Source organism: Enhydra lutris, unplaced genomic scaffold, assembly GCF_002288905.1.
Source record: "Enhydra lutris kenyoni isolate GAN:26980312 unplaced genomic scaffold, ASM228890v2 scaffoldscaffold58, whole genome shotgun sequence".
In the NCBI taxonomy this organism is placed as follows: Eukaryota; Metazoa; Chordata; class Mammalia; order Carnivora; family Mustelidae; genus Enhydra; species Enhydra lutris.
The window spans coordinates 7867132-7891550 of NW_019154142.1; the positions used below are offsets into that span (position 1 = coordinate 7867132).

General features: G+C 47.7%; 1 protein-coding gene across 2 annotated transcripts in view; it reads right to left on the reverse strand.

Moving 5' to 3' along the window:
• Positions 1–1567: 1567 nt before the first annotated feature.
• The window catches only part of LOC111158285 (sine oculis binding protein homolog), a 161357-nt gene continuing 138505 nt past the window's right edge, over positions 1568–24419 (reverse strand). The window contains exons 6-8 of one of the 2 annotated variants that reach the window (XM_022520221.1): positions 20676–22628; positions 4476–4495; positions 1568–2843 (exon numbers count right to left, since the gene is read on the reverse strand). In XM_022520221.1, coding sequence (XP_022375929.1) covers positions 20679–22628 — 1950 coding nt within the window. In that variant the 3' untranslated portion in view covers positions 1568–2843; positions 4476–4495; positions 20676–20678. The remainder of the gene's footprint in view (positions 2844–4475; positions 4496–20675; positions 22629–24419) is intronic. The other variant, XM_022520220.1, reaches the window with a different exon arrangement.

A 24419-nucleotide genomic window follows, 5' to 3' on the forward strand; every position in this document is an offset into this window, starting at 1 on the left:
ACGTCCTCAGCTGGGCCTACAGAGCTCTGACAGAGTTGTCGTCCTAGCCCCATGCCAGCAACATGTGAGAGTCCCTGTTTCCACGAGAGAAAGAAACTTGGTCTCCAGAATCCACTCCCAGGAAGGTCTCTCAGAAGAAGCTGCGGACAGTGCCTACGTTTTTTTAGAGAAGTTAAACCACACCCATGTGGGACTCAGCAAATCAATTTACCTTTCCAGGCTTCGGTTCTTTTCATAGGCAGAACAAGAGGATGAGACAGATCAACACTGGCTAGAACTAGGTACTAATGTATTACCCACCTTAGAAGTCTTCTGATGTTTAATTCAGGTACCAAGGAGAAACCAGATTGACCATTCTTGTAGAGTTCTACATTCTTGTAGAGATCTACCATTCTTGTAGAGTTAACACAAAAACATCTCCCAGCCTGGAGGAGGAGGGGGGGTGTTGAGATGGTGTGGTGGGAATGAAACCCGATGGGGATGTTTGCAACTGGATGGTGCTTCTTAGAGTCCAAAAAAACCCAACCCTGATCAGGACTGGGAGGGTGGTTGGGAGGGACACACAGTCTACAGGCCCAGGACCTCACTACGCATGTCCCTTCGTGTCATCAGCAAGGGCATGCTGGGGAAGCAGCACCTCACACAGGCCAGTGGCCTCTTGTTTGTACACAGGCATGATTCACTGCAGGTCAGGAAGGCCAGCGTTGCCCCTGTATCTCAGCATCCTTCAAAACGTACTCACTTTATTTTTTAGAAAATGTTTTCCCTGGGGGAAAGAAATGAGCGCCTTCTGTAACAAGGAAAATAACAACAATAGTCATAATAATGAGAAAAGCAAAAATAAGCACATGTAAGTGCATTTTTTTTCTTAGAGATTTATTTTTGTTTGATGAAGCTGACACCAGTCAGGGAGAGAGGAGAATGTTGGGAGCCCCACAGGGAAGTGAGCACCCAGAAGAAGGACCACTGCTTCCTGCGGGGTTGGGGGCGTTGGGGAGGTTGGTGTTGGGGTTTAATTTGTCGCTGGAAGTTTTCCTTTTGTTCTCTTTTATAAATCTCTCCCTGGGCTTTCGAGCTTCCCCTCCCTCCCACCTCCCTTCCCCTGTCCCCTAATTTCATTTTTTAAAAAGCGAGCTCGCTCGCCAGGTGTGTCCCCCAAGCTCTCACAGCTCTAATAAATAAGGAGCACCTGTAAAACAGTAGCTTGACTTGTTAAGTGACTCTGTACAAAGGAGAATATAGAAATACAGTATGTACACGGCATCCGCGGGCCCGTGGTGCTTCAAGGCCAGCGCGACACTGTCCCGGCCTCACCGCCCCCAATCCCCCCCCACCACCGCCTGCCGCCCCTCCTGTCTCCCGCTCGCTTGGCGGCAGCCCTGTGGGGCAGGGGGTGGGGAGGGGGGGACACCTGGACCCCTCAAGAGGGAACAATTGCTTTATCTGAGTTAGTAAACAGATACACTGAATCACAAGGTGATTTGATTTTTTTTTTTTTTAGTTTTCTTCTTTTTTTGGATTTTTTTTCTTATTTTTTCTCTTTTTTTTCTTTCTTTTTTTTTTTTTTTTTTTTTTTTTTTTCTGTACTCATCAGAATGGGATACTCCACGACTGTCTCACCAACTCAGTGTCAGTACACATGCTCTCGAGGACTTCTGGACTCGCAGCTACGACCGTACAAGTGCACACAAGAAAATCTACCCTGTTATCCTCCACCCACTGACCGAGGATCGAATTGCACATTTCTCTTAACCATGACAGGAGAAAGCAAACAGTGAAACAGAATCACGGGCGATCTTTCTCACTTTCCCTCTTGTTTCCACTGGTTCGTCCATACCATTCTAATTATCGTGAAAGGACTCTGCGTAGAGAGAGATTGCTTCACTGACTTCCTGGATCACCGAAAACCATCAGGGTTGAAATTTCATCCAAGTCTTTCGTGACGCCCAGCAAACAGTCCCCCCTCAGATTGTTTTACACCTTGAGGGCATTTTGGTCTTCAGTTCAACACTCTTGCTCTGTTCCCAAATGGGGCGCTATTTAGGAGAATTTAAAGAGAAAGCTGAGAAGAATAAACATTTACCGAGTTCTCTTGGCATTCAGTCTCTGAAAAACCACAGTATAAACTATTCATGCTGCTTCTTACATCTGTCAAATCGAAAATTAAAAGCCATAAAAGTGTAACACTGAAAATATGGCATTAAAAAGGATAAAGGTGGCCTTTGTAAAAATAACAAGAAAAGTATATCAGCCAATAAAATATTCTAACTCTTCATTTAAAAGTGCATCCTGGGCAGGACAGAGACGACGCTGAAGTGTTGGGACCCCAGGACGATCCCTCTCCGCCTTCAAAACGTGGACAGTACAGGTCCCAAACCGTACAATGCAAAATCACAATTCTTCGTGTAGCAGCAAAACCACAGCAGTTTTTAAAATGACTAAAAAAAGATGTTTGTTTTCAAATTCGTATCATCTTCCAGCCTCACCCTCTGAGCCTCGAAGATGGAGCGGGGAGAGTACCTACGTTGGTCCTTGTGGCTTGTCGGTGTCTTGTTGTTCTAAAACCAGGGGCGAAATCCCTAAGTTCCTCTGGGGGAAAGCAGAGACGGTGGCCGCAAGAAGGCTGGGCCGTTTGGTAGGTCCAAGACGTGCTGGCTTCTCTGGGCTGGAGGCCACCGAGGGAGGGCTGCTTCCTCGGAGATGCTTAATGACAGGAAGCGGCTTGATTCGTTTGAGTTTTAGCCAGAGGGGGTGGTGAGCTGACCAGCTGGTGTCATTGGATGGCGTGACATGGTTTGCTCTGCGCCCTCTCTCCACGCAGGGGACCCTGTGAGTGAGCATTCCTGGGAAAAAGAGAAGAAAAGGCCGGTCAGCATCCACGGGATCCAACCACACCCCTACCCCATGCAGGGAGAACCCAGGCAGGAGGCAGGGCCGCACGCTCTGGCCCGGTGGGCCCAACCTGCGACGAAGGCCCAGGACAAGAGAGCACAGCGTGATTCTGACGTGTCTTTAATTCACAGTTCTGCTCCGGGTCAGCCCTGCCAGCTTTGTGCGAGGAAATGAAACACGAGTCGCTTCTTGGAATGCTGCAATGAGCATGGGGCACCACGCCCTCCCCCAAGACCACAGCAGCATCCCTTCGCCACCAGGCAACCTTCGCCCTCCCCCATAAAGCACGCTTAACTGGCAGCTCCTTTGAATGGCCCAAGGTCACCCCAAAGCGAGGCAAGGTCACGCGGGGGCCCTGGAGCTCCAGACCTCACCCCTGTACTCTGGGTCACAGCTCTGGTGTTTGCTACAAAGGAGGAAAGCCTAGAGATGCGCTTTTTAGCCCATGAGTAGCGACTGCAGACACGAAGACCTCTCTTCAGAGGTTTCCTGCAGAGGCAGCTGAGCTGGGAGAAATGCCCCATGTCTTGCCTGACAAAGGTGAGCCATTCCCATCTCTTGCTACCTGAACCGAACAGTAGCAAGGGACTGGCAGACAATAAACCAACAGGGCTTCGGGATCCCAGGGCAGAGGCTCTGAAGGGGACTGTTCTCCAGGAAAGTCCATTTCTGGAGAATGCCCACCCCGGCTTTTACCACGGACGTTAGGCTCTGCCTCTCCATCCCTACTGGCTCATTTCATTGGCCACCAGTCCCTTGGTTTGAAATATAACCTCCTGAGGACACCCAGGGACTCCTAGTAAACAGCCACTTAGAAGTCTGCCAAGCAAACTGTAAAGTGCCTGAGGTCTGGGGCTGTGTCTGTTTGGCCCACATCTCCACACCCAGCCCCCGGTTCAGCTAGACATGCGTTTGTCCAGTGAATGAGGGTCAAGGAGCTCCCGTCCCTCATGCCCTCAAAAAATTCCTTTTCTTTCCTGCTGATCCGTGAGGATGTCAGAAATGTGACTGGGTAAAAGCTAACTGAACATGAGGTTTACGAGACAGGGGACTCGTAAACATCCTTACAAGGGTTGAGATTATTCCTAGAACAACGAACAAATAACCTCAGGGAGGTGATAGAATTGAAAACTTGAAGGGACCCTAGAGATAATATAATTTCCGCATTTTATAGATGAAGAAAAAGAGGCCACAAAGAGACCCGCAAACTTGCTCTGGGTGTCTGTAGCCTGAATTCAGCTCAAGTATGAGGAGGTCAGCATGGTCGTTGGGAAGACTCAACACGAACTTGTGCTTTCAACCCTGCTCTCCCAGTCCTGGTGTTAACGGTAATGATAATAATGATCAGCCAAAAACAAGGTCTGAAAATCTGAATGTGCATGACAGGAAATGCCTGAGTTCCCCAAATCACATTAAATCACCAGATCTGTGTGTATTTAATATGTATATTAAAGAACCAAAGTGAAAATGCAAGACACCACAAATATGCAGTGGGGGTTGGAATTACAAGGCCATGGAAACCTTTTCATTTGGCATGGTCAGATTTGGAAATGTGGCTATTTATCTCTGAATAAAGAGCTCACTTTTTATTTCTTTCTTGTCTCTCTCTCTCTCTCTCTCCATTACTTCCTTTTCTTTCTCTTTCTTTCTTTCTTTCTTTCTTTCTTTCAGAAAGAAACAATGGCAAGAAGGGATACAGAAATAAAAATGTCAAGAGCCACTATCAAATGAGAGGTCATAAAGAATTGGAAAGGAGACTCAGAAAGCACGAATGGATCCAAAGATACAAGTGTAGCTTCTTCTGGGGCAGTTCTTTCCATTTAGGGAGCATAGCCTGGAACTTGCTTTGAAGGGAGGAAAACCATCCCCACCCCTGGGCTTGGGACCAAGAGTGACCAAATTTTGTAGTTGGAGGAGGTCTCTGAATCCCTTCTTTAAAAAGGAAAAGGCGGGTGTGGGGGGGCCGGCAGAAAAGCGTTTAACGCTTTCTTCCAGTGACTGGGAAACACCGCCATTTTGAATGACTTACTTAGGAATGCCATAATGGCTTTTTCAAGGATGTGGCTTTTTTTTCCCCCTTTAATGTAATCATGACCTCAAGAAGAGGATATTTCTCAAACGAGTTTCTTTATATTCAAATCACCTTTGGACAAAGGCCAAACATGGACAGCATCAGCCTACTTGGAGAAAATTTCAAGGCTTTCATAAGGGACTTGGGAAAACGGGATTATAATGAGAGCCATTCTGGAACCTTAACTACAGCGCTTGCCATCCCAAACACTATAATAATCATTATTATTCTCTGGTATCTATTATTGTCTGGTAAATAATATGTGTTTCCCCCCAAGTTCTAAAGGGTGCAGCTGCACTGCACTCTATTTTTTGCAGCCCCATTCCTGCTGCTCTGAAAGCCTCCTCACACCGAGCTTATTTTAAGAGAATGGCAAAGTAGACAATTTGTGCTGTTTCCTTGCCTCTCGCCACACACTTGCCATGTCTGGGACACCCACGAAGGCCAGAGGGTGGCAGCACAAGTCCCTGTCTGCAGTCACATTTGAGGAGGGGGTGGGACGGAGGTCATCCTCCTTGTGTTCCTGTGACCTGGCTGGTTCAGGGCAGGCCCCCCTCCCTCCCACCCATTGTTTGGGACATGGGAACAGACTCTGGCTTCAATGACAATGAAGAACCAAGCTTGGGCTTCACCTTCCTGAAGTGACTGGTATGCAAAGTATGAAATTCATGAGTGAGGAGGAAGCAAACTTGGAGTTTTAGAGAGTGATCATGAGGAAGTTCCAGAGCCCGAGCCAGTTCCTATGTTGCCCTTGCCAAGCAGAAGGATCTGATGGAAAATCCATCCACTCTAAATTTCTTGATCTGAACAAAGGGGAAATTACTATGATAAGTGAAACAGAGACACTAGTTACAGTCCAGCGTGTCCCCTTCCTTAACCTGCCCAAGCCTTGATTCTTCTGTGAAATGGGTGCCTCGGTGAGATTTTCTATTATATCTTCCACCTCTCAAGTTCTGTGACCATAGGATTTTTGGACCAAAGCCAGTGGTCAACTATGCAGGATTATAAACTTGAGCATAACATAAGGAAGACTATTAATAAATTTCTGAACTCCAAAGCCCAGAGTTCCAGAGACTCCTTTCTACGACTCTCTCTCTCACTCACTCACACACACACACACAGCTCTCTGGCAGAGAATTTGGAGCGTCCCTTAATGCAGGGAATTCTGGGGAAGTGACTATATTTGCGCCTCCCATTTGGATTTTCCTGTGAGTTGGAGGTTCATCTCAAGGCAGGACAACCAGGGTCCTATAACATGGACTATCACGCACACACAGCCCAACTCGTACACCATGTGTGTACCGTATTTGAAGACCGGCTCCACAATGCACGGTCTCCAGCAGGCTCATATGGCCAGGTGCCTTCAGAATTCCAGAACCCCTGGTCCCTTCAGGCCAGAAGAATGAAGAACCTTCCTTAGGGAATGCAAACACCAAGGGCACTGAGAGAGCCTCTGCCTGCCTAGCACTTTCCTTTCTTTCTTTCTTTTAAACTAGACTCCACACTAGGGCTAGACCTCATGACCCTGAGACCAAGACCTGAGCTGCAATCAAGAGTTGGACGCTCAACCAACTGAGCCACCCGGGTGCCCCACTTTTCCTTTTTTCATCAGGAGAGCATTGCTAAGAATGTGATCGAGTTACTCATCCTCTTTTATCACACAAGAGTTTGCAAAGAACTACAGAGAACAAAAATTGGGCCTGAGTACCGATAAGTTTTTTCAGTGTCGATACTGTCAAAATACGACCATTCTCACCTTTCCTTCTTCGGTCTTTACAGTCTAAGACTTAACACTGGTTGTGTTTAAAAGGAAATTTTGTAATTTCTATGCAACCACTTCCAGAAGTAAACGTGCGTCCAGAGAAAAATGTTTATCTTATCCTACATCCCAACATTTGCAAGCTGGTCCCTCCACGGTACAAGAGTCCACCTCTGCCAGGAAACCAGCCTTGGGTTATCTAATCCATTCTCCAAACTTCTATTCTTCTTTCCTTCCTCAAATACCTTTGTCATTAGCATCATCAAAATCCTGGATGTCTGTTGTGTCTTACCTGCTTAGAAGGCAAGCTCCCCGCATCTGTCATATTTACTCCCAGAATCTACAACCTTGTGGCATCAGCTGCACGATGTGCAAGAAATGCCCGCTGCTGAGCCGCTGGCCTTTGTCCATTTACTGGGGCCCCGCAGCAAGGCAGCTCACTCGGGCACGTCGGCCAATCACTTATCACGGTTAAATACAGCCATTACGCGCTGGCTTGGGTCACGCTGTTTATCTGGGACAATAATGAGTCCCGGAGGACTAAACTGCTCTCAGGTAGCCGCAGCTATTCTAGGACACTCACAAGAGTAGAGCCCTGCGGTCAATGAGCAGAGTCACCTGCGTTAGCTGATAAACCCAAGTGTGATGCCAGATAGTGGTCTCCACGGCGAGCCCTTTCCAGAAAAGGCTGCAGCGTGGTGAGGTTTTGCCAAAAAATGGTTCCTCCTCTCCCCCATCAATCATCACTTTGTGAGGTATTGAAATGGCTTTTACCAAGCCAGAAAGGGTTTTCATTTATGAAGTGGAGGGCACCTCTTTGCTTACAGCTCGTTAGTGGGTGAAAGTCATTGAGAAACATCCCTTCTCCTTCCTTGTGTCATTACGATGGGACATAACCAGTGGCAGGGAGAGTGGTATGGGATCCAAGGGTGAGCTTCAGTTAGCTCAGGGTTGAGCTCTGGTCTGAACTACAACCTCATCACCACGGTTCTGCCCTCCCCATGGCTCTGAAAAGCCAAGGCTCAAGTATATTCAACATAAAAAAAAAAAAAAAAAAAAAAAGAAACCAAACATCAGGCCTTGGTTTTCTTTTTTAATAATCTTCTCCTTTAGCAATATCTCCTATTTTAGTCTTTAATCAATAAAAATCACAACCATATAAGACCACCTACTGGGATAATTCCATTTTTAATCCTTTGTTTGAAAAATTAAAATTTTGGTTTTCTTTGCCTGGCCGGTTCTATGAGTTAAATGGGTAGAAAGGCCTGTTTATTCTCATAAGTGGTCACTGCTATTTCTTGCTGACCTCGAAAAGTTCCTAGGGGACAAAGAGCCCTCAGCCATGGAACCCCATCTTGTGCACTCATACAAACCCTTTTCTTCATCCTGGACAACTGATCTTCCTTAAATACCTCAAATCCTTCCTGGAACCTGGGGGATTGAAACAAACCAAATGACCCTGTCTGGCCCTACCCTAAAAGCAGGTGGGGATTCATGAGTACATGTTCATTAACGCACTGGAGCTGGTGACTACAGTTATTCACAAAAGAGAGGGAAATAAAAGAAGAAGAAGAAGAATTACATAATACAGTTAATGTTCTGCAGGAAATTTTGATGATGAAAAAGTCCTGGCTTTTAGGACTGAGCACTTCCGTAATGGTTTGGGAATTAAGTTAAGTTATTGTGTTAAGTCTGCAGTTTTCCACTCAAATTTTAGTGGGCACCTACTTTATATCAAAGACTGCACTAGGCACTTTTATGTGCTTATTTCACTTGAAAACAAGCATATTGTGTGTGGTTAACTCATTGAAACAACAATGCTACTCAAGTATTTATTATTGTCCCCATTTTGCAGATGAGGAAACTTTTCCCAGGAAGGGTAAGGAGCTTACTTGGTCAAAGTCACTAGCTAGAAAGGGGCAGAGTGGGTTGAGTCCAGCTCCTATGACCCCAAGTTCTACGGTCCCATGGAGGGAGTGCTTCCCCCAGTCCAGGGTTTCATCTCTCCCCTTCCTTCCCAACAAGTGGGGGGGGGGGGTCACAGTGTCAGAGCCATAAGGGCCCCAGAGACATACATAGTCCAGTTCCTTTGCTTGACAAACAAGAACTCTGCGTCATGATTTGTTAAGAAGTTATAAGTGCATTTTCATTCAAGTTCCATCCAATATACAAACTGGCTAATGCTGGTTCATGTGCCTTCTAAAAATTTTGCCTTGGACAAAAAAAAGTAGATGTTTATTGTGTTAAGTCTGAGTCTGTCATTTCTCTATATATCTATATTATCTGGACATAGGCAGTCTAGGTTAAAAAAAGAAGAAGAAGAAAAGGATCCTAGAGCAAAAAGCAACTTTCTGACGCAAGCAGCTATGGTTTACGAAGCGATAGTAAATTCTAGGATTTTAGGAGGGAGCTGGAAAGGTGGTCTTTCTGGCACTTTATCTCTTCTCTACAACCAGTCCATGAGTAGAGGAGGGTGGGAAGGAGCACAGGAGATACTGAGAGAGGGAGAGGCTTCATATTCATGGAAACTAACTTCGCTGTACAGAATGAGAGAGCAAGCATGCTGACTCCCCACCATGCTGCCACCCACCCCCACCCCCATGCAGCCAACGACGTGGAGAGTGTGGTTAATAATTGCTTCCCTGCAACCCTTCACCCTCGCAACCCCAGATGTTGAGGTACAACTTATTTCCTGAGATCAGCTGCCCAACGTGAGGAAGTGATACCACGGGTGGCAAAAATATGCCTCTGGTTCTTGGCACGGGGTGTGTAACTCAAGCAGCTTTGGTCAGATCTTGTTTCCCACTGAGAGGAAAGGCAGATGAGGACTCAGGTTCTAATCCTGGCTATGCCACTTCGACCTTGAGCATTTGCTCTGTTTGTCCCAGTCCCTACTTGTAAAAGTTGAACCAAACATCTTAGAATTTCTGGAATGGTTTCCTCACCTCCAAGGCTGACAGCGTGGAAGCATTTCCTCACCTTCCATTACACACATCCAAGGGAAGCAAGTTCTGGGCTGCAGGGGCCACTGTGATGATTCTTTTAGCAAGCACCTACTATACACCAGACACTACCTCAACATTTCACCCAGGTTATCTACACTGGAGCCTGATGACTCTATGGGGCAGGGGCTATTATCTTCATTTTCCTTGTATATGAGATGTGCTCTGTGATTTTATATGGGGACTCTGGAGCCGGGCTGCCAGTCGGATCCCAACACCGTCGCTGATTGACCAATGACACTGGGTAGAAGACTTACCCTCTCTGTGCCTCAGTTACGTCATCTGTAAAATGGACTTACTAATGGTATCCCATAGGGTTGTTGTGGGCGTGTAACATTTGAACACTGCCTACATATAGAGTGTGCTCGATAAATATTAGCTGATGTCATTACATAATGAGAGAGCAGGCACAAAGAGGTTATAAAGCATATCCAAACTCACAGCTAGTAAGCGATGTGGCCAGTTTTCAAATCCAAGCAGGTCTCATTCCAGCCCCATGGTCTTCTCCCAGACCTTGCAGCCTTTCCTCTAGGGACAGTAGCTGCTGGCTGTTGGGCACCTGTGATGTGCCCACTGTCCATGTTTTCTTACCCATCCCTCACACAGGTGGGATCACTGCCTATCATCTGGAGGAGACAAGGCACTTCCTTCCTCACCTCGAAATGCCTCTGCCAGGATCTGGACCCAGGCTGGCCCAACTCCAAAGCACAGGTCTTTTGCCAGGAAGCCACACCACTGCCAACCTTCCCCCCTGGAAGCCCACTGTCACCAGATGCGGGTGCTTGGGAAGAAGGTCTGTGGTAGGGAAGGTTAAAAAAGATAAAAGGACATCTGCAGAAGCTGTCCCCTCCCCTGACAGCACTTGCAGGCTCTTGGGGGGTGGGGATGGGATTCAGCGGCTGGGGACATCCCAGAAGCTGTATGAGGTAGAGCCAGCCACCCAAGCCTGATGGCTGCTCTTGGTTCCAAGACCAGAGCGTCCGGGTGTCCCCGTGGCCACCGTCCTCCGTGTGCCCGAGAGCTGCGGCCCACAGCCGGCACCAGGCCTGGCCAGCTGGTGGTCCCAAGGGATGATCCCTGTGTCGGCACGGCCCTGGGGCCCCGCCATCGTCCCCCGGACTGGCCTTGGACACTGTCTGTCCTTCCGCCACCAGCCGGGAAGCCCCTCTAGGCCTAGGCCCGACGCAAAGCCCCTCTTCCGTTGCACGGCCACCACTTCCGGTGCACAGGGGGCAGCCCCGCCCCTCTCATGGTAGCGATAACTTCCCGCAACGTTTAGCATCCACCCCTGGTAATTAGCCTGTCATCAGAACGCAGCCATCAGCCTCAGCGATGCCAGTCGTCCTCTCGCTTCCTTTCAGTCCGTGAACAGCTGCTAAAGTAATTTTCCCCCAGCACAGATTTCACGCTGTCACTCCTCCGCTCGAGGTCGGCCTGGCGCGTGGAGTACCAGCCCACGCCTCCCGCCCGGGTGCCCTCCTCCAGGGCTCCAGGCTCCACCCCAGCCTGGCAAAGTGGGGGGCGGGGGGCATTTGCCCCTAACGGAGCTCACTGCTCCCCACCTCTGTGGCTTTTCACATCCCATAGCCCTCCTTAGCCTGACACTCCCGACTGCCAGTCCAGGCCGCTCCCCAGAGTTAGGGCCTAACTCCCAACTCATGTGCTTTCTAGAACCCTCCCAGGGTAATTCCATTCGCTGTTGCTCTCCTGGGGCTCTTCGCCTACATTTAGTCCACGAATACCTGCGCGCCCCCTTGGCCAGCCTTGGGCTAGAAAGTCAGTTACAGCGCCGAGGGAACTGCACAGGCCTCTGTCCTCCCTGAAGCACCCTGTCTGTGGGACCACGGCGACGGGCAGCTCTGCCTGGTGCTTGGAGAAGCTGCCTTGGTTATTTCCTGTGTCTCCCAGCAGTTTATTAGCTCCTCAAAACAGTCAAGAACACCTGCCTCTCCCTCTCCCCCTTTTTTCTTTTCCCTTCTTTCCTTCCCTCCCTCCCTCCTTCCTTCTCTCCCTCCCTTCCCTTGTGTCTCTTGACAACAGTGTCCCTGCACAAAGTCAACATTAGATATCATTAGTTAAAAATGGATATATTTTTTTAAATGGATATATTTTATTCTCTAGGGAAATACATGAAGACCATCTCTATCAATAAGTGAAAGGGGGCTGCCTCCCTCTGTTTAGAAATGATTGGGAGTTTTTTAAGTTTGTAGACTGTAAAATATGAATTAAGTATAAATTAAGAACTCCAATACAGAATTTTTTAAAAAGCTATTATTCTTCTGCATAGGCCACACACACACGTGTGCATGTGCACGCCTGTACACATACACAACTGGTCAGATGCTCAGACAGTGAAGAGAGCTGTCAAAATCGGACCTCTGAACCAGCAGCCCCTCACCTTCATTTGCAGAGCCATAAAGTTTTTCCAAAATTTTTCATAGTTTTCAATCAACATTTAGGATTCGTGTTGCTCAAACCTTGGTGGATATGATAATAGACATTAAGGCCCATGTTTACGATGCCTTCGTATTAAAGGAGAGGAATGGAGGGACCTGGATGTATTTTTGGTTTGGCAAATTGTAGAAATATTTTTTTTCAAACATTTGGGGTTTGGCTAAAACCAAAACTTATTTTGCCAAGCACTTTGGCCTTAATTTTTAAACCCATGTGTATTTTAGAAGAAATTCAATCTATATGTTTCTGACTCATTTACACTTAACTCATGAAAATGCTGTTTGGTAAGAGCTATTAGATGTCCAAGCAAGTTTATGAGCCTTTTTTAAGCCTTCTTTTCCCCGTTCTTACCAGAAAGTTGTATTTTGCCAGCCGTAAAAGAGTGTGAGCCCCAGAGGCCTGTGGTCACTCTGAAATTTATAACCTCTGAAGCTTAAATGGATTCTGAGTGTGGAAAAAGTTTGGGTTTTCCCCCCACTCCTCTTTTTCATATGAAGCGCATGAAAAGGCAACCTCTGATAAAGACGGGATTCTAGGTCTTAGTTTCCAAGACAGCTAAAGGTGAATCATAAAGGGTCCAATCTAACCACCAATAAATTGCCCCTAAAACACTTCAGAGGAACGATATGACACTTTAAACTCATATGGCCACAGATCCAGAGCCAATACTCTCCCGGAAAAGTCTTACTAATTACTCCCAGGGTAGGACAAAGAGGTGAGACACAATACGATTCAAATTGAACATTTTACCTTTGGGAGAACTGGGTCATTTTTTTTTTAAACACAGACAACCAACCCTGTTTATGACTTTTTATACATTTTTTAAATAAGCAGAATCTACTAAAAATAGCATTTGAATTAAAACCAGAAAAGCAGGAAGAACGTGCATGCAAGCTGCTGTGACTTCACCCCGTATCTTCTCTATATAATGACGCTCAGATACCACTCAATTACAGTATTCCAGTGGGAGAAAGCTTTTGGATAAAGTACTTAAAAATGACTTATAAATATTTAAAGTATAAGCATCTAACAAATCATAATGACAAAGTTTTACATTTAACCACATGTGCTCCAAATATCTTTAGATTACTCTAAATATGGGTTTAAAATATCAAAAGGGCTTGTTGATGGGATGCAGAACTTTGCAGAGAAACTTAAACCTGATCGTTCTTGCTCCCACAACACCCAAGCTGCACAATTTTTAAAGTGTGCGTGTGTAGATTTCCTTAGAAAAAGATCATGTTACAGCCCGAATTTCCAAAACAAGAGCTGAAGGATGAAATATAGGGTTTCCCTTTCTCTCACCAAACGTAGCTTAGCCACTTTGCTTCTAGATAATTTGTTAGTGTAGGTTGGCTCAAATTTAAGACAGCAACATTTTAGAAATACTTCGAGAACTCGGCCAGCTGCAAGGAAGATATCATTACAAATTGGGACACATGTTGAATGGGAATACCATTCATTTTCAATACCAAACACATGCCTGGGGAAATAAGCCATGCAAATGAGAGAGAGATATACTTTTTAATTGCATTTTTTGGGATGTTAGGTCAATGGTTCATATCAAATGAGTCTATAAAGTGTATCTCTCCCTCCTGTTGCATAAACGCTCTTGGCCACATTCTTACCTCCCTTTTTACCCGCAACAAAGCACAGCCTGCTATCAAAGAGAGACAACACACCAGAGGCTCAATGGGGGAAACGATGAGACATCCAGCAGCACAGCGCAAGAGCAGGGTGGGATGAGGCTGGGGAGCGCTGGGCAGCTTTGATTTGTCACAGTCTGGACCCCATGGCTCTGTGGAAAGGCAGTTCCCTTCTCTCTATTCAGAGAAGGCGCTGGGAAAACTTGATAGAACTGCACACACAGGCTACTGTTTATGCCAGCTCAGTACAAGGAGCGAAGAGTTAAAAGATCTTGGAGGCAGCCAGACTGGTTCCCAATCTAAGAATGTGCCGTGCTCTCGGGAGCCATTCTAAAGCATAAGAGCCTGGTTTCAAGTTTTGCTCATTCTTGTCATCTGCTTTTGCTCTGGTTGCTGTCACTAAGCATCTTTTCAATGATCCTTGAAATAATGGGTGTGTGTGTGTGAGTGTGTGTGTTCTCCCTCTTCGTGGATGGCCTCACGTTCTCAGGCCAGACCCCATCCCACTTGGTTGTCAGGCAGAATGCTGTGGAAATCCACAAATTTGGAGGAGAGCTCTACGGGATCAACATTTCGAGCTGGCCTCGGAGAGGGCATTGACCCCTTTTCCGTGAGAATGGGACCCTGTTAAAGGATGCCGGCATTACATTGTTTATTTTTTAAAGCTAATTTATTTGTTTCTCAGAAATGGATTCCTTTTAGGCTTTTGAGATATTAAACACACAAAAAAGCATATGCATGCAGAATGCATTACCTTAACGTGCATTCACGTATGAAGTGCTGTCCATTTAGACCGGCAACCGAAGAACACGCAATTAATTCTTTGCAGGATGGGGTGAAGGGAAACAGAATGGCCACCTCTATCCCTCTGGAACAATCTCTTTGACAAGAGAATCTGGAAAAGGCAGCGTGCTGGGGTGGAGGTCTTTCACCATATGAGGTAAGTGTGCTCGAGTGTATTTTGGTCTTCAAATACCTCTGGCCCTCCCTAAGACTTGTCTGCACGAAGGTAGGTATAAGTGATTGAACCATGATGCCCAGGCAGCCGCTCAGGCTGGCAAGGAGATGATTCGTTGGAAATCAGACAGGGAGTTTATTTCTAGCACCTTTCTGAGCAATGGCTTGTTAAGAAGTGATCCAAAGCTTTCACTCTCTCCAAGCCCGGTGTCTCCAGGTGAAGAAGCATGCTAGTGAGCTAGGGAAAATGGGTAGCACTTCCAGACACGGCTCCATCAATGCCTTGGTATTTACTGAGCCATCCACTTCCCAGACGCTAGCCATTCTGCTCCCTCGTCCTCGAAAGTAGGGCAGAAGCTTGTCCCCTAAAGGAGAGTGTCTCCCTCCACAGTAGAAACCTCAAATTCCAGGGGGCTGGGAAGTATCTAACTTGTTTCTTTTCTTGCTTACCTTTTCTTGTGCTCACAGGACATGGAGGGTCTACAGACTTTTGCCTTTTGTCACTAAAGCCGTCTTCTGGAGGCAAGTCTTATGTTATATCGCGGCAACGGCAGTTCTGTGATATTAGGTCCATCCACGGCAAAAACTGCTACAGATAATTCTGTTTTAAAGGAAACTTTACCATTAAATCGGCTTCCTCAGAGAGACAAGGAAAATTCCAGCTCAGATATGGCTTCATGATGATGTCAAATAATCCTTCCGAGATGTCAGGCATAGTTCTTCGGAAGCTGAGGTCTACGGACCTCTCCTCCAAAGACAATGCCTCTGTGCACAGGTATGTAACACCTGCCCTGGAATTCCGGGGGGCGCTGCTGAAGGCCACCCGTGGACTAGTCCAGGGAGCAGAAGACCAGCTTGAAGAAGCAGCCACATCAGCCAGAAGGCCCGGAAGCCAGGCCGGGACTAGCACGGCACCTGCACGCCCCTGAGACTGAGTGCTTTCGAGTTTGTACACTGAGCACCCTTTCACTTCACCCTAGTCCGAGCCCTGCTGAAGACGGAGAGTTATGGCTCCATCTGAAAGAAGTAAATACCTGGTCACATACATCCTTTCCTATTGCACCGTTATCTAATTGAAATAACATCCAAAAGCCAGATGCTTGCACATTAAAACCACCCTTTGTGGCAAGGGTTAAAACAGCCAGAGGCCCTGAATGAGATGTGGCTAAGGTCGACCTTGACTCTGTGCAATCTAGAAAAGTCTCCTCTACACATCTGAAATGATCACAGGAAGCTCCAGCAGTTCCTCCCCACTCACACGTGTCCATGAGGTGGACCTGGCGGTTTCTCTCTAACTCTGTGAATTACACCTACCTAGAAATGGACAGCCCTCTGCATCTTGACAGCCGAAACTTGAACATCAGGGGTTACGTGGCCAATTCACACATTCCATAACCCCATGTAGTGGGACAGTAAGAATCTCCAGACTGGCAGGGGGGAGTACACCCCATTGGGATCAATTTCCTCTTCTCAGTTTCAGGTTTTCTTCTTTTTCCTTGCCTTCATAGCAGGCAGCCAAAGGAGTACTTCCAACGTATGGATCTGACTTCCCAGGCAGCTGACTCTCTCAAGTTTCCCAGCTGGAGAAACTAAACTGGCAAAGAGTTACCCATCACCTCCACCCTTCAGGCTTTCCTGAAGAGGTCAGCACCCCTCCCCCCATCTTGAGATCATCCTTCTCAGGACTCCATAACCAGACTAATGATTAAACTCCAAGAAGCCACAACTAGGGCTGCCTCCTCCAGCTCTCCCAGAGGAAAAAAAAAAGTGGGAGGCACCCCTGCTGCTGAGGTGGAGGGAGCAGCATGGAATTGGGACCAGGGAAGAGAGTCCCAGATTTTCTTCCTATTTTAGAAACATGTACGAAATCTGGAAGCCACAAAGGTGGAAGTTGTATGGACTTGTTGCTCCAGGGGGATGGAAAAAGTGAGGGTGAAAAGGTTACTCATGGTACACATTTTTTCCATTGATTATTTTACTTCGAATATGTCATTTCCCTGGAAAATCGAGGAGGGGGGATATTTTCTTTTGAATATCTTCAAACATTTGCAAATGGTTACTCTGAACTCCCCAATGTACCATAAACAAGTGTAAACTGTAGAAATTCAGAAAATGTACAAATACAAACAGCTATCCCCCAAGCTCCCAGGCAAAGACAAAGAAGGGAGTATTCCATTTACAAATGGAATTCTTTGTGGATAGAATAGTTTGGAAAATGTTTATACGTTGTTTTTCTTATTATTTGGAGGAATATTTTTTCCAGCCTACAGAAGCTGCCGCACTGGTATTTGGAGCCTTGAAAGTTGAAGATTAAAGGAAGATTACAATCTTCCAAAGTCTTCGACTAAAACCTCATTAATTCTGCATCTAAGACAATATCTGCTCGTTGAAATCATTTGTAATTGTATCAACAAAGAAGAATGCATAAAGTCAGGTAACCAGGAACAGAATCACTTCGAAATGGAAAAAACAAAGAAAACAAAGCCCCCCAAAAACAAAACCAAAAAAACGCCAAACCTCGTATTGGCCAAGAACTAGCAAATCTGATGGCTTCTTTGGAGAACACTGTAGCTCCCCATATTACTGATCTCAAGATACAGTCTGCTTTGAATCTACTTAAGATGATAAACAAACAAGCCGGTAATAGGGTAGGAGAATGGCAGGCACAGGGGAAAAGTACGAAGAACCCTGACAAGTTACCAACAGACTTTCCAAGAGAAATAGTGTGTGAGTCACCAACAAGCACATGGAGAAATCACTCAGCCGCACCTCAGCCCCCACAACTCAGTCCGGTTTAATGCTTTCCACTTTGGCTTTAACTCGTCACCAACAGTGTTCACTGTCAGGGCACAAAAGCCATGCCGCCCTTTATTTAACGGATGCATTTCCAATTTCCACCACCATATGAATGGGCTGGGTTTCTGAAGGCACCGAAGAAAAACAGCACCACATGTGCACAGAGAATCAAGAAGGGTCAGAGGATGTAAGTGAATTATGGCAGGTTGAGACTGCACTTCGAGGTGACACGTAACTCCAGAGGGCAAGAGGAAATGTGATTTAGTGGAGGAGAGGCAGTTCTTCCCCATCTTAAATCACTTGCCTTGTCACCTTACTGGAGCTGGCCAAGCCTGAGTGTCTCTGACTTTAGAGAAAAGCTGTAATTTCTTACGGGACCCATCATAAAAAGAACTCTCCCATCTCAAGGGGCTATGGGCAATTTTGTCACTGCATCTTCTGAAACTGGCTGTAGCCAGGTTAATATTTTTCGTAATGACTCTGGTCCGCATACAAGACCCTAATATGATTCTGTATTCAGCAACATATATCATCCAAACAGCCACCATATATCTCATGCTTTTATGTTCTTTGGGCCCCTCGCTACTCACGGACCAGTGGCACTATTCTTGGCCTGGTCACTTCTCATTCCAGTAATGGCAGTAAAATTGTTCACCCTCCAGTTCCTCCCATAACGTCATAGGAATGATTGCTATCAGAATATATTTAAAATTCCAATTCCCAATGCTTTATGGCTTTCTAAAGGCCATCACTTCTTCATCCCACACTTTCCTGTTGCTCACTATTTTATTAACCAGGTCAAATTATGCTGGTGGAGATATAAGGGGCATTTCCATTTGAGGTTGACTACGAGAAGGCTCAGTTCATCTGTCTCCGGACAGCAGAATTTGTAGATGTAAAACCAAGAAAGGATGGTGAGCTGATTTTTAGTGTTCTGCTGCTACTGGCAAAGCCAGCAATGGAACAGGAAACCTCAAACTATGGTGACTGGGAAAGCCTTCTCGAACCACCCAACAAGACCCCTGGCGCTAGCCCTATGCTTCCCAAACAAGCCTCTGGCTGTGAGTTAGGTAGGTCCCCATGTAAATATGCCAACATGGAGACAATGGTCTGGACACGCCATATCCAGGCTTCTGGCCCACATTTATATTTCCCACTGTGGAGTAACGGGCTGGTATTTGGGTTTGTTGTTGCTGCTGGAAAAACAAGAATTGAACACTGTCAGAAAGAAAGAAAGAATTGAACACTGTCTCAACACTTGGAAAAGTTGGCAGATATGTTTGGTTTTTGTCTAGGAACCTTCCCCAAGACAGCTAAGGTGAATAAAAGAATTTCATCAAGTAGGACAATAAAGGGACCATTTAGCCCATTCTCTTACAGTGGTTTCAAGAAAATGCAGCTCTGGGGCGCCTGGGTGGCTCAGGGGGATAAGCCTCTGCCTTCAGCTTGGGTCATGGTCTCAGGGTCCTGGGATCAAGCCCCACATCGGGCTCTCTGCTCAGCAGGGAGCCTGCTTCTCCCCCCCCTCTCTGCCTGCCTCTCTGCCTACTTATGATATCTCTCTCTGTCAAAAAAATAAATAAAATCTTTGAAAAAAAAAAAAAAGAAAATGCAGCTCTGGAGTCAAACAGCCTGGATTTGCATCTTGACTGCTTCCTAACTCGGTCATCTTGGGCCACTTACTTAACTTCCATATCTCAGTTTCCTCATCAGTAAAATGAAGACAACAATAATTATCACATTGATCCAGATCCAAATAAATAGTACTAAAAAACACTTAGAAGGGGGCCTGTACATGCAAACGTGAGCCAGCCATTCTTCCCATATGGTCCACTTCTACCCAGGCTTCCTTCCTCCCCGGGTTTATGTCCCCACCAGACTAAGTGGAGGGCAGGCACTGAATCATAGTCACCTTAGTTTCTCCCCAGCTCCTGGAAGGAACTGTGCACAAAGCAGGTGCTCAGCAAATGTTCATTTCTCTTCCTTTTCTCTCCACAAACCATTGCTAAGCCTCAACTGGATGGACGGCGGGCCTGGGGCTGGCAGGCCGGAGTTAAATACTGGTTCCCCAACTTGCTAGTTCTCATTTGGACAACACCTCCATGCCTTAGCTTCCTCCTTGCTAAGGTGGAGATGACACCGATTCTGCCACCTGGTGGGAGGCTCACAAGAGACCACGTCTGGCTTTGGTGGGAGTGCTACACGTGCTAGCTCCTGTTCCCCTTGCTGAGATTTTGGACTCATTATCAATAGCTCATAGGGCATGAAGCAGGATTCCTTCCCTTCATGAGGTCGGACATACGGACTCCCAGTCGCTTCAGCAGCGTGGCCCTCTCGCCTGTCAACCTCTCCGACTGTCCGTAGAGGGGAGCAAACCACCGGCTGAGCCACTGAGCCCCAGAAAGGAGAGAAGGCAAAGCTGGTCAGCAATGCTGGAGGCCTGCCCTAGGGAATGCTTCAGGACAAGAGGAAGGAAGAGCCTCCCTCAACAGGACCTATGGACCACTCTTCCAACACTTTGCCACGGAAATGGGGCTTAGGCGCCCAGGGTTCGGTTGGCATAAACACGTAAGAAAGTTAGTTTGTATTCTCATCTTGCACATGGAACCTGTGGTTTTTGAGAAAATTTGGTGAGTCGAGACCTTGTGCCAATAAGCCTACCCGCCTCCCGGAAGTGACTCAGTTCACCTTTACCACAGCTCTGTAACCTCATGTCTGAACATTTAAGGGTCCCAAAGAATCTCTCCCTCCTCCCCACACCGTCCCTCTTCTTCAACAGGGTCAATTACAGAGATGGGCTTAAGAATAAAAGTCTGGTTAACTAGATAATGTTTCAAGTCAGGCGCAAGACGGGGCTTCACCATTAAGTCAGTCACCTCGGGCACGGCATCTACCTGCTGTGACGAAGTTTCCTCGGCTGTAAAATGGGAATGATGTTGGATCAAAATGGTGACAGCGTGTGACCGCACTAGGTGAACTCTAAAACTCACACGGTAAAAACACGAACATCCCGGTAGCGCTCTGGCGCGTCTGCCTCGTAAGGAGTAGGGAGAGGTGCACGGGCTCGTGCGGAGGAGAGCCCCAGTGGACATACAAACCTTTTACTTATTCTGATTTCTAATTCGGAGGCACCTCCTTTTGAGCGGAGGCTCCAGGTCCTCCGGCCCGGCGCTGAGCATGGGCGAGGAGATGATGCACGGCGCCATGGCAGTCTTCTCCGCGGGTTTTGGCACAGGCTGGATCACGCAGCCGGTCTTGGGCAGCATCCGCAGAGCGTACGCGTGGTCCTCGTCCGCGGGGTTATTAAGGTTCGGGTCTGACTTGTCGCCCCCGGCCAGGGCTTCCTCCCCCATCAGCTTTTTGGCCGCCTCCCCGTCCAGGTGACAGTTGGAAGCACAGTTGTTCTCCTTGACGGACTCCAGCTCGCTCACGGCCGGCTCCTCGGGCGACAGCAGCTTCTTGGGGGGCGCGGGCGGCGGCGGCGGCGGGGGCTGCTCCGGAGGCGGCTCCGCGCCCTTGGCGCCCTCGGCCGCGGCGGCGGCGCCGCGCGTGCCATTCACGATGACGTTGCAGGCCGCGGCAGCCTCGGGGCCCGCGGGGGCTCCCGGACCCGGGTCGCCGGCGGCTGGCGGGCTGCAGTGGCCGTCCCTGCAGCCGCCGCAGGTCCTCCGCTCCGCGGCGCCCGGCTCGCGCTCCGCCTTGACGTGCGCGTGCAGCGCGCGGTGGATCACGTTGTGTAGCCGGGCCCGGTGGCCCACGGTCAGGTCGATGACGCCGTCCTGCGGGCCCTGCAGCACGCCGGGGAAGCCGAGCTGGCCGCCCGCGCCCGGGGGGGTGCCTGCGCGCCGCGTCAGGTCCACCACCTCGCTCCGGCCGTGCTCTGCGGGCGCGGGCGCTAGGCTCAGGGCTTGGCCGGAGCAGCCGGGCGGCGAGTCCGCAGACTTGGACGAGCCCTGCTTGGAGTCCCTGGGGGACAGGGAGTGTCCGCCTGGCTTGCCTCCGGACGCTGAAGAGTCGCCAGGGGCGCTCGGAATGAAGTTCTCCCCGTTGCTGGAGAATCCGTTGGGGGGCTTGGAATCATTGACGTGAGGGATGGGAATAGGGATGGGGATGGGCACAGGCAGGGGCACGATCACGGGATATGGCACGAGCAAGGTGGGAGGCGGCACCAGCGGGGCGAGCGATGGCAGCCCGAAATTCATCATCTGGGGCACGGGCATCGGGCCATTTGGCATCATGCTCACCGGCGGGAAGGGGAGACTGGGCAAGGGCGCGCCCGGGGGCGGTGGGGGCAGCAGGCCCGGGGGGTTCCCAGGCATGGTCGGGGTGCTGGGGGGATGGATGTGGGGCGACAGCATGGGCCGGTGCATGGGACTGGAAGTGGGGCCCAGGTTCCTGGGGCCGCCGGGTGGGGGCCCGATACCAGGGAGCATGGGGTTGGACAGGGGGCTGTTGGGGTTGGAGGCGTGGTGCGGCGGCCCGCGAATAAAGGGCGGGCGGATCTGTTGCATGATCTGTTGTTCCATGAAGATGGGCAGCGGCACCGGGCCGCGGTTGGTCATCACCATGGGAGGGCTGCGAGGCGGGACACCGAGGGGAGGCCCGATGCTAGCAGGTGGCTGAACGGAGACAGGAGGGATGTTTGGCGTCTCGCTAATGGGCATGGACTTGGGCACTGGCGTGGGGATTTTAGTGACAGAGCAGTTGGCAGTGTCAGATGGAGAGACGGTGGTGGACGACGATGGGCCAGGGCCCTGGCTTTGGCCAGCTGCAGCCACTGGGGAGGGGGCCTTCCTCCGAGCATCTGTTAGAGGGATATTCCAAGAGTCTGGAGTGAGCAGCTGCACCCCGGTGCCTTCTGCTTTATTTTCCATGGGAGGGTGTAGTGTGCCGCACAACCCAGCTGGAAGATTGGCCTGTGTCTCTTTGTAGAAAATGTCCATTTTGTATTGATTGAGACATTTTGCACTGCAGAACTGAAGCCTTCGTTCCCCGTCCCCAAAATCCAGGTATTCTTTTGTGTGTCTTATGTGCTTACACCAGTCACATACCTACAACACAGCAATAAAAAGAAAACAAGATAAGCAATTTCCTCTGGCAGATCATGTTTCGTGTTTCACATAGAGGTTCTTTCAAACTTTATCACCATTTTTCGAATAGGAGGAAGGGTTTCTTTCCGAAAGGTAACATTCTTAAATGTTTGTCAAATGATTTCTCCTTGGAAGTCAGACGTGCTTTTTAAATAGTAACTCTTGGGAATAGCAATTATCACCATTTTCCAGGGAAAACAATTCAACAACAACCCCAAACCGTGTTGTGCCCGTGACGCTCAACGTAAAGGGGGGTCTGACAGAAAGGCGTACATCCCCCTGCCCACATATTTTCACCTGTCCAGGAGGCTCGTTGGAAATGTAAATGTGAATGGTTGTGGAGAAGAGGATTCTCCAGAAGTTTGGCGGCCTTTGAAACAGAGCCCCATAAAATTCTCCTCACGCAAAGTACTTTACACTATTGACTGTGTTCAATAATGCAGTTGGAAAGGTTGTGCTGTGTTAACCAATAACACAAAGCGCGGAACATCATTATGTCTGGCTTCCAAAGGGAAACTTGGAATTAGTCATGAAGTCTGTGTGAGGTTTAGCTATTCCCAACCTGTGATGTTGCACCAAGCTAGAATTATTTTTTGAGCTGTTTGCCCACTCGCTCTCAGTAGTCAGAATTTTTGGTGACATTTCTTGGCAGGCAGTCTTATTTAACAACTTTTCAAACACCAGAGAACGGTTTCCAAAAGTTGTTATGGCTTCCTCCCCTCCCCTTCAAATCTACTCCTGGCAAAAGAAAGATATCACCAAATTTATTTTAAAGTTGGGCTGCAGAACTAATTAAAGGCTGAGAGCTCTTCCCAATTGGAAATCACTAGACATCAAAGTTCAAAAAATAGTCATTCTCGGCTTCAGAACCCATTACTTTGGAGAAATTATTGTGATTTCATTAACACATTAATTTTGCAACACCATCAGCTCTCACAGATGGTGAAGACATGATCTACAATTCAAATATGACTCTTGTTTGCACAAATGTCTTTCCTTCATATGGCATTTTAAACAAGAATTAATATGAGTAATCTTGCCATAGCTATAAACAGATAAACAGATGTCAAAATTTTCGGTAGTTCTTTCAGTGCCTTACTTTTTTGACTGGAAATTACACACACATTTTTTTTTTCTTTTTCTTTTTTTCTTTTTCTATCTAAAGTTCTTTCTTTCTTTCTTTTTAAAGTCATATTCTTAGCAATCAATCCATACAGCAGTGGAGGAAGAATTCGGAAATGTTGTGCAATGGTGAGTTCACTGAATTCAAAGCTCTCCTCCATAAAGCATTGTTTCCAATATTGCTCTAAATGGAAACTTGTTTTTGTTGAGGAGGGTGCCTGTTGTTCTGTTGTTGGTGCAGTGTTGTTGCCTTTTTTTTTAACCATGGTAAACGGATAGCATTAAAAGATGATAACTTTTAATCACAATTGGTCGCATCAACAATGCAAAAACAACATATGCTGGGCATTTGATTACTTATCTCATTTAACTCTCAGCTTTCCTTGACTGTAAACAGTGGTGGCATGCTCGTATGTGACTGGGGCTGTACGCACTTGTGGCAGATGTGGGTCTGTATGTGTAAATCCATTCTCTTCCTTCTCATTTTTTTTCCCCACTGATATTTGCAGGTAATATACTGCAAGGCGTGAGACTGAGTAACAGACACTTAATGGCACACATTCGTTTTCTGTGTAGTCTCATATCTAATTACCCTTTCAAAAATCCTTGTTGTAAGAAGAATAATTTCAA